Below are 10,854 nucleotides of genomic sequence, written 5' to 3'. Positions count from 1 at the left end.
TGCCTGCCGGATTATCAGCTGTCACTTGGAAAGCAACCGCCGTCAGAACTGGGGTGGTGGCGTCACTTAGGTATGGTTGTTTTCAAATAAGTTATTACGTTTTTGAATCCTGTATGCAATAAAAAACCTAGAAAGTTTTAAAAACGCGTAAACGTAATCATAATTTGCCGTGTTTTGTTAATTTAGACATTAAAAAAGGTTGTTGGTGGATTTTTTGGTAGGAGACGCTACTTACGTATGGTTCTAAAGCGCGCTTTTTAAATGTTTGTGGCTACGCGTTGGTATGAGCAGTGGTATGATTTGGGATCCCACAGTCACTTGTGGGTTAACTATCACTGACAAAGTGTCGGTGATAGTGTTGTTTGACATAAGGATGAAATGTTTAGGGCTTTTTTCGGTCATTATGCGATGAGCAAAAAAAAATAAGCCGTGTATTTCTAAAGATCGCGTATTGGCGCTACGGAAAATATTTAAAAAGAAAGAAGCGTGAACTCGAATAAATCGAATAATTCGAATAGCAGACCTTCGAATAATTCGAAATCACATTTGGGGTCCATCCATGTGTGTCGATCGCTCTTAGCCCTGCTTCTCCCAGTGTAAAGTTGGCAGGGATTTCATGAAATGATACACCCGGTGCCTTTTCTTTCACATCCGACTTGCAGTTGGGCACACAACAGTACGCCATCTTCCTGCGAAGAGAGAGAGAGAGAGAAGGAACAATAATGTTTTGTCTCTCTCATTTCTTAAAATCGTATAGACCAACATTTTTATAGCAATTCTGTCGGCATATTGCTAATAGATCGACCGGTACCCTTTTAGAAAAATACATTACTTCGACGAGACACATAATAAATTTAGGGGTGTGCGAATATTGGACATTTCGAATTATTTTCGAATAGTGCTTGCTATTCCATTCGCTGGGAATTTTACTATTTGAAGTATTCGAACTTCTCAAAAACAAATACTTTTAATGTCCGATTAACAGCGATCCCTTCAAATTTTTGCCATGCTTCGCAAATGTGCATTGCGGCAAAGTTGTCTTTCAAACTAACGTATCTTTTTTGCGTTATTACCAGCTCCGTACTGAAACAGCAGTTATGGGCAGTCCAGCGGGCCCACAACGCAGTAGAGAGACTTGGTCTTTCTGTTGCTATGTGGGAGCGTCCCGATGGACCACATTAAAGTTTATCCATCCATCCATTCCATTCCATTCCAATCCATCCATCCATCCATCCATCATCGTTATGCCAGCTTTACAAACGAGCATTTGCGTTTTTTTTTTGTTTTGCCGCATATGATGTGAATTTTTTTGCTGCGACTTACAGACGATCAAATACGGTATACGTTCGCAAATTTATCGGCTCAAGAAAATGCTGGTTTTCATCAATACAAAGACGATAGACGCAGCAGAGGTGGGGTTCAATGATTGCCGTTCTGGACCCGAAATTTGGGAAGAAAGTATAATACCGAACGCCAAACATTTTAACACCCTAAATTTCAGATTTTGTTTTTTATTCACATGTATGAGGTAGATTAGGAACTCTATACTCGAAAAAAGCGCGCTCTTGTTCACCACATCAATTGGGCTTCCATAGAGGTCAAAATAGTCGGAGAGGCTGAGGCAATGGCATCTTTTGCTTTCACGTGTAAAGTATTGTGACACCACACTCTGGTAGCACCCAATGAAGTAAATAAATGCAATTTGGCCTCTACATTGCCTCATCCTTGATGAAACAACTAGGGAACACCATCCCTCCATCGCTTCCTGACCGTCAAACGAAACACTCCCATGTTCCTGTCTCACAATAATGTGCTTATGGGTCTTCTGCTCCTCTATAATATCACTTCGAAGTATTCGAAAAAAAAAAGAAATATTCCAAAGTCATTCGAAAAGTATTCGATTCAATTCGCACTTAAGCAATTCATTATTCGAATTCGCTTCGCGCCAAACACACAGCTCTAATAATAATGGTTCAAACAGTGACATATATGCAATCATAAACTTCTATCGTGTGTAATTGAATGCACTGCGTGCAAGAAATACTATTTCAACTCACAAATTAAACTTTCTACAACATAAAAAGTAATAATGGGGACACAGTCGTAGCGAAGTTCACTGCGCTAATAAATCATATTTAGTTCACTACAATCGCAAATACTTACTTGATTTTGGTGCTCCAGCGTGAAATCTTCACTTCTTGAACATAAACTTTGCCTTCTCGGTGTCACAGCTGTGGAGAAACTCAGGGAAAACAGTAAAACATTCACAACGCCATTTAGTCGCTTCTGCGGTTTCCGAAAAAAAATCGTCTGCTACTTGAGTCGTCTGCGGTGGCGATTATTGTATTTGCGTCTACTTTCGTGTGCATCTTTGTGTCTTTTTGTGTGCTGCATCATAATACATCATGGCTTACCAACTAGCTCATCAGTACATTTTAAGTAAGTTTATTGCTTTCCTCCAATACAAGGCAAAGCTACATTGTACTAGAACCCTCTTCTAGTACACTGTAGCAAAGCCTTTAAGATTAGCAAGCGCCTTGGTTGTCAATCTTAAAGGCTAAGTACAAAAACCCTTAGTCCTACGTAGGTAGCGTCGCCATAGATGACGGGCGTTTCGCGCTCATCCGGCAGGCAAAAAAAAATATAGGAGGCTATGCTCACACCTGACAACACAGGCCCTTCGGATAAGAAGGGGCCTGCGGCAAAGCGGATGTCACGTGACTTTGTTGTCCACATCTGAACATGGCGATGTTTACGTTATCGCACTGATCAAGCCGTGCGGAAGCAGTAGCGTCCAATTCTCGCGTGTGGACGTATTGCTGGAGCGCTATGCAGCAAGAGCCCGCGAGAAACAGACCAGTCAAGAAGAAAAAAATCCGAGCATGGACCGAAGCGGCACGAATTGTGAGTGATTTCCCGTTAGGCCTAGTCGGCTGCTCGAGTTGTCAGGGCTCGTTTCACCTGCTCTCGCGAATGAATTCACGTCAACCGCTCTCGGCGCGTTCTCCCATCGCAGTTTTCTGACTTTACGAACGCTACCAAAGCGCATCGGTATAGCTGCTGTGCTAGCGTGGGCAGTGCCACGCCACAGATCGGCTGTGCATGTTCGTACAACTACAGGGGCTGATAACCTTATAAAGCCAGTTTGGGGCTTCCGCAAAATTGCACGACAGCTGAGATCTGTTCCGGGGGCATCGGCGGCGCATGGCATGCTTTCGCTGTCACTTTTCGAGGTGTTTCACCGGCGAGTTGTGTACTCTGTTACAATCGGACAACTCTGTGATCCTCCGGGATGCCGGAAGGTTAAAATGCGACACGCGTGGAAGAGTTCCATCGAATACTAGAACACTTGATATGCCCCTCAATGCACAACATCGACGAAATTTCACAGAGTGTTGAATTGCGGCCACTTCGACTCATATTTGCGTAGGTATTGGAGCTACACCCCCAGACTCCGATGTCTCACAAGGAGATCTTCTCTAGAATTTGCTCCCGAGGGCTAAAGGATGCGAGGTGAGAGTGATCTACTGATTCCATCGAAAAATAAAGTCTTGTGTGTGCTTGAAATCTCGTTGAGCTTGATGGCTTAAAGCATTTCGTTAACCTGCGTAAATAAATAAAGAAATAAAATCACGTAAGAAACCGGCCTCGGATTAGTGTTTTGTTATTGTGTGTGTTGTCATTTGCGCACGTGTTGGAAATTCTGATTTTGCCCACTCTGAATCTTGAAGCTTGCGTTATTGTGGCCTATACTTTTCGTAACACCTTGGAAAGAGACTGTTCACTTGGACAAGGATAGGTTAGGTGCTCACATGCCTCGTCTTTCAAAATTTTGATGTTAGGCCGTTAGTTTTAGCAAACTTGGCGTATCTTTCAATGAACATGGTTTTCAGATCCACCCAAGCTTTGTTGCTGCTAACTTTTTGAGTTCTTGTTGTGTTGAGTGATGTGCCAAGGTCCATCATAGCCATTTAAAGCCAGAAAAAAAAGGCATACATAAATTCGTTTTCCTAAAAAAAAAAGAAAGAGAAGGGTGGGGGTGGAAGAAGTCATAATCCTGCATTGTAAATACCAAATGGTTGCTTAACAAACAAAGAAGAGATGCGAGAAGCAGTGTTAATTTAGAAATTTCTGGAAGTTGCCTTGCACACATTTGCCTCATGGTGCGAGTTTGGATGAGCATATATTTGTTCTTTGTTGAGGCATATGTATTAAGGCATATGCATCTAAGTGTGCTCATTGTAATAACCTTTGCTTATTTGAATGCGTCTACCGAGTCATTTTGTAAATTAGGCGTGTGATTTGGCACACAAGCATAAACAGGTTTGTACAGTGTGTTTTCCATCACAGCCCTTCATGAGACTGTGAGAGAGCTAAATATACATTTGCCGGAATGCTAGCCTCGTTGTAGGCTAACCCAATTCCATATTTCTCAAGTTGCAGTCAGCAACAAGTAAGAAATTCACGGCAAACAACTCTCACAAATGTTTGTATGATAGTTTACTGGGCACTGCCTTGCTGTCCTCTTGCATGACTGCAAAGTAGTTCTTTTAGGGCTGAAATGGCATGCAGAGGAAGTTCTGAGTGGTTAGCCATTGAGGAACATTTAATGGTTCCCCATCGTGGTAGTAGTTATCGTGCAGTATGCGAGCGTGGCTGGAAATCAGCACACAGAAGTGAGTAAGGCGTCCCTTTGAGGAAAAACAACAACTGACATTATTTCTGTGATTGTACAGCCTCTACTGCTCGGTCGTGCACCCTTTCTCACACACAGCATGATTAAATTTCACTGAGAAACATGGGAAATGGTGTCTAGCCGCGGCTGTACGACCGTAAGGCCAGCACATAGTACACACTGTTGGGCTAGTTGGTACATGTCTGGATTCAGTGGTCAACTTTGCGTCAAAATCACGACCACACTAAAATATGATGAAACACAAAGACAGGACAATCGCTCCAATAGACCTGTCTATGTGTTTCTTCGTATTTCTGTGTAGTCGTGGTTTTTGGGTGAAGTTGACTATTGAATTCATCGTAGTTTGGCAATTAGGGTGTCATGTGTTAAGCTTACGGACGTAGGTTCTGTCCCCAACCACAGTACCTGCATTTTGGGTGGACTCAATGCAGAAACAGTACTTAGATTTGAACGAACCTTAAAGAGCCTCAGATGGTCAAAATTAATCCGTAATATCCTTCAACATGATGTTCTGCATTGTGGTTTTGGAACGTAGAACCTTATAAACACTGATAGTACACGAAAGCATGTTTTTTTGAATTACACTTACCTTATTCTGAGCAAAAATGAGCTCAAGATGAAGAACAGTAAAGATACTTATCGTTTGAATGTGATGCAATTATTTAAACCCTTTAACTACTTTGAGAGAGAGAGAAAAAAACAGCAAAAACTGCCCAAAAAACTTTTGCGCTCAATTTGTAAAGTTATTTTTTTTTTTCCGAGTAAAATGTCACCATTCTTTCAATTCAGTACGGTTTCTTTATTGCAATTATTGTACACACATAAAAAAAGAAAACATGAAGGTAGCTTTACCGCTAAGCAATACAATGAGAAATGGCACTAAAACGAAAGCCAAGACATAAATGGCCTAACATGGGAAAGCGTGGCCATCTAGCATTAAGAAACATAAGTGTCACGAGTGTAGTCTACCCTTGGTTTCGTGTGGGACCAGCTTTTGTTTATGATTGTGGTCATAATAGGTCATTTTTACAAAATCTCTTGGCAACCATACTTATCAACGTAGTTTCACCGCTAGGCAATACAATGAGAAATGGCACTGAAACGAAAGTCAAGACACAAATGGCCTAACATGGGCAAGCGTGGCCATCTAGCATTAAGAAACATAAGTATGACGAGTGTAATCTACCCTTGGTTTCGTGTGGGACCAGCTTTTGTTGATGATGATTGTGGTCATCATAGGTCATTTTTACAAAATCTTTTGGCAACCATACTTATCAACGGTAGGGAAAAGGGCTAACACATTTGTTGTAATACCTGCAACCTGAAAAAGTTAGTAGTACACACCAAGTATGTTGAATGAGTTGCTAGATATGTGTGTTTGCTATGACGTGTTGTCATATAGCAGCTGCTCTTGTTTTTGACAGTAGTGATAGGAACCGTGCAGATTTCTGAAGTTTCCTGCGGCTGTTACAGCTTCATGTAAAATGGCTGCGAATAGTTTTTACCTTAAGCTCCTTTTTAGAGTTCAGTCATCTTTGAGAAGCTACCGTGGCAGTGTACGGCAGCAGTGTTGTATTGTTAAGTTCATAGGTTCTTATACATATATACATATATACATTATATGTGTACATATATATACATATATATATTATACTTATACATATAGGTGCATGTTGAAGGAACCTTTGTGGGTTAGAATTAATCTGAAGACTTCCCATCAGTCGATCAGCCTGTCTTATAGAGCGTTACCCTTGAGAACGGTGTAGGTTCCGTTTTAGCTGGCCTGTGCCCCGCTGCGCGCCGCAGCACCCACTGTCGGTCATCAGAACGTGGGCATGGCAAATGCTACATCAGACTTGTGCATTGTGTGATGCACAAGTGTGATGCTGATCACTAAAACGGGATCCTAATGTAATAGTGTTTAAGAGCTAATTTCTCAGAATTGGTAGTGAGCGAAAAATCATCGTTGTTTGTGAAAGAAAATTTTAAATAGATGCAAAAAATCAATAAAAATTGGGGCATCCTTAAGCTTTGCCTTTGCGAGTTGAACGATAGTCATATGCAATACCTAGTTCAATCACTTAGTGCATACTTTTTATTGCATGATGTTACTCGAGAAGTTTTAATTGTGGATTACTACAATGTAATCTCTAAAGTTGAAAGTGGCTTGTTTCAGTGAAGCTTTTGCATATGGCTGCATTCGGTATAACGGGTAGCGCGCTTTAATACAACGTATCACATGTTGTATTGTGAAGCCTGTATGCAGGACGCTTGTCTTTACTGTAGAGGATGAAAGTTATTTTTACTGCATTTGCAAGCAGAGGAACCTATGTTCACCGTGAAATGGGGCGTATTGTTCCTCTTCCTCCTTACAACTGTATTTCCGAGCAGATGTGTGGCTGGGTTCGATCCTCATTCGGATTCATAAATTTTTATTGTTTATTTTCTTGTATCTTTTTCTATTTTTCGGTCATGGACAAGATGATGATTTTTCGCTCACAACCAACGGCACCGACACTGGAGCTTCTGTGAAATGAGCTCTTTAATGCTGTTTCATTAAAGGGTCAGTCAACAGGCTGCAAATTTTTTTTTACACCCCCTAAACAAGCTCCATAATTCGTAGAGTAGACCACAGCGATCACGTTTTCTGAATATTGCAGTGCTGCGCGCCGCGCACAGCCTCCATTTTGAAAAACAATTCCCGCGCTCCTTTTCTACGCCTGTCCAATCTCCTTGCACGTGCAGTGACGACAACTCTATGATCGACGACGTGACGCAACTCGATGATTGGTCTAAGCCAGGTCTCAACGAACAGTAGTGAAGTCAACAACAGTTCCTGTTCCCACCCACAGCTACGACAGAGCTATTCAATCACACGAGTTGCAAAACTTCCCATAGGCTCCATGCATCAAAATTGGGACACTTCACTGACCTGGTCTTTGGGAGTGAGCAGATTGTTGCACCACCTGTTGATAGACATACCCACTGTTAAGCGCATTATTTGTGTTTTGTGTTGGTGCTCCCAGATGGCATGGCAGTCTGTTTCCAAAAAATTGAACTTCAGAAAAATCGGCCCAACTTCATGTCCAGGTTCTGGAACGCAGCTTCGCTGCAAATCGTTGTCGTTGGCAAATCGAGCGACTGGGCTGCAGAGAAGCATCGGCACTGGGTAAACGGAAAACAACCAGGCATCGCAGCAAGCGGACGTGCATTGCGATTGATCGAGTTCGCCAATGACGTCAAACGCTGACGTCTTGTCACATTGCTGAAGTGGGCGGAGTCATGGCGACAGGCCATGCCTTCCCTTTCCTCTGAAGGAGAAGGGTGGCGAGACCGTGCGAAAATTTGAAACCAGCTGAACGCGATGTTCTAGCCCCTGTAACTTCTTTAATATAGCATGTATACGCAAAATTCTTGCGGCAGCATGTTCAGGAAGTAAAAGTGCACATATTTCTCTTTACAACAATTTTTGGACCTTGGTGTTGTTTACTGGGCCTTTTAACAATATGAAAAATATTTGCATCGAGTGGAAATTAAACCTAGGTCCTTTGTATGGCAAGTAGAGGTTGTATTCTGAAATGATCGCAAAAGGTGACAATTGCAAAAGTGTCACCTTCCGTGTGTGCCGGTTGCCTGTTGAGCAAAACCATAAAAGCGAGGGTGCCGTCTAGTATTTTCGTTGAAGGGACGGTGGTCTTCGGTGATCCTGACATGCCTGGAATAAACGAACACGCCTTATCATCGTCAGTTCGTGATCAAGTCTAGCATTTCAGTGACGTAGATGGTAGCTTCAAAATTTTCTACCCTCGGAGGATGTGCGCTGCATTTTTTTTGTGGAAGCTTTCAACGAGCACTCCCTAGGTGTGTTTTCAGCAAACGCTGTTCTACCAGCGTGTGTTTTGGGAGGTTTGAACATGCTGTGATAATGTTTATTCAAGCAGAGAAGTCGCAACGAGGTTGCAACAAAAAATGGCCGTACGACAAGTCTGGCAAAGGTGGCACAGGCTCTCGCGCAATCAGAGCACGGAGGTTTTCGTTATCTCCCGAAGGCACATACGCGTTGGTGCGTATGCTCAACTACAATACCCCCGGAATGAAGAGTAGCCATCCTAACGACTCAGGGAGTAGGCACAATGAGGGGGTCGTAGTAGGGCTTGATACGGTCGACGTGTACGGTCTCGCGTCCTCGACGTCCCAAATCTGGTGATTGTGTTAGTGGCTCGATGATGTAATTCACCGGGGAGGTCGCGTCAATGACACGGTACGGACCATGGTACCGGGCCAGAAGTTTAGAAGACAGGTCAGGAACGTGCGGGGGCATCCAAAGCCACACGAGGGAGCCAGCACGAAACGTAGGAGCTATGTGGTGAATGTCGTCATGTCGTGTCTTTTGTAGACCTTTAGCCTCACTTGTCAGAGACCGAGCCAACTGACGACAGTCTTCAGCGTATCTGGCGACTTCCGAAAGCGGGGAGAACTCAGATGCATCAGGGCGGTAGGGGAGCGTGTAGCGACACCACGGACCCGAGCTAACGGGGGAGTTCTGACTCCCTCCCACGCCTAGCCGTGCGTGGCTTTGCCGTGTCCGGGGAAAAGGGGATCCTGGGGGTTGAGCCAATGCTGGGTGATTGGACCTTTAAGGCCCCCCGGCAGAGGCAACACACCCCTTTGGCCCCGGCTTCACGTAGACGGCATCCCTGGGCTGACCCACCCAGGGGAAATCGGCAGTCGCCTTTTCCTATCTCTCTCTGCCTACATCTTCGTCTTTATCTCTCACTATCTATCTGTCCTGTCTTCTACTCTCTTCTGTTTACTTCCAATTTTCCTGGCGGCAAGGGTTTAACCCTGTGCAAATAGCCTACCTTGGTCTAGGCGCATTGGGTTATGGCAGTGTTCTACGGCTGACGTCAGCAAGCTTTCAGCACCTGCAAACTTGCAGCGTCCCCTTGTTGGGCTCCGTGGTGGGTGGCCGCCAACGCTGCTGAACAAAAATAAGACCGGCATGCATGGAGCATTCCCTCTACTGTCTGATCGTACCGGCCTAAAGCGGGTACGCACCGACGACATAAATTTCTTCAACCAGCCAATAGAAACTTTTCCCCACTTCCACGTCATTCACTGTGAAAAAAACGGAAAGCAAGCCAGGACCATATCTCCTTTCGTAGTTGCCAGGTGTCTTACTGAAACTCTCGGTGCTGGATACAAAGTAACCAAAATGGCTAGCGGAGACCTTCTTCTCGAAATTCGGGACAAAGCACAATTTGTAAAGCTAGACAGCCTCTCAACGTTTGGTGACGTACCGATCACCGTAACACCACACAGATCTATGAACACCACTCGCGGAGTGGTATCTGACGCAGACTTACTTGACCTGAGCGAAACTGAACTTTTGGAAGGGTGGAAGAGCCAAAATGTCAATAATGTACAGAGAATTATCATAAGAAGAGATAATAGGGAAATACCGACGAAACACTTAATACTCACGTTTGCATCCAGTAAACTACCAGATTCCATTCAAACAGGGTTCACGAAGACATCTATCAGGCCGTGTATACCAAACCCTCGTCGTTGCTTCCAATGCCAGAGGTATGGCCATGGCTCTAAAACCTGTCGTGGTCGCCAGACTTGTGCACAATGTGGAGTCCTAGGCCACGTGTCTGAGAACTGCAAACAACCGCGACACTGTAAACTGCGAAGGAAACCATGCGGCATATTCACGCTCCTGCACATACTGGAAAAAAGAAAAAAGAAATAATTACATTAAAGGTGAAGGAGAACATATCATTTAAGGAAGCACGGCGAAGAGTCGCTCCATTCTATGGACCTACATACGCTGATGCGGCGCGTCAGGGGGCACCGCCGCACCAGCCTCCGCCACTCCTTCGGCCCGCGCATACCGAGCCGGCGGTTGTGGCACCTGCCCCCAAGGCGGCTTTAGCCTAGGCTACACCGCCTACTCCGAAACAGAAACTGGAGACTCCAGAGTCCTCGGGTCTCAAGGCCTCCCCTCACCAGGCGAGGTCCGAAATCCGAACTAATAGCCCGCATGTGCGGGCATCCAGTGCCTCTGAGGAGGCAATGGATACGTCGGTACCCTTGGTGCCGAAAGAGCAACGTGGCTTCTTGGAGCACGCCAAGAAAACAAAAAAGCAAATAAC

The 10,854-nt window shown here is 44.3% G+C and overlaps 1 protein-coding gene across 2 annotated transcripts in view; it reads left to right on the top strand.

Annotated features, from left to right (window-relative positions):
- Window positions 1-2,712: 2,712 nt before the first annotated feature.
- Window positions 2,713-10,854, top strand: part of Asx (transcriptional regulator additional sex combs) — a 66,750-nt gene continuing 58,608 nt past the window's right edge. The window contains exons 1-2 of one of the 2 annotated variants that reach the window (XM_037415370.2): window positions 2,713-2,904; window positions 3,431-3,513. In XM_037415370.2, coding sequence (XP_037271267.2) covers window positions 2,830-2,904; window positions 3,431-3,513 — 158 coding nt within the window. In that variant the 5' untranslated portion in view covers window positions 2,713-2,829. The remainder of the gene's footprint in view (window positions 2,905-3,430; window positions 3,514-10,854) is intronic. The other variant, XM_075873031.1, reaches the window with a different exon arrangement.

The sequence above is a fragment of the Rhipicephalus microplus genome, chromosome 9 (assembly GCF_043290135.1).
Source record: "Rhipicephalus microplus isolate Deutch F79 chromosome 9, USDA_Rmic, whole genome shotgun sequence".
In the NCBI taxonomy this organism is placed as follows: domain Eukaryota; kingdom Metazoa; phylum Arthropoda; class Arachnida; order Ixodida; family Ixodidae; genus Rhipicephalus; species Rhipicephalus microplus.
This window is presented reverse-complemented; position numbering and strand designations above follow the sequence as displayed.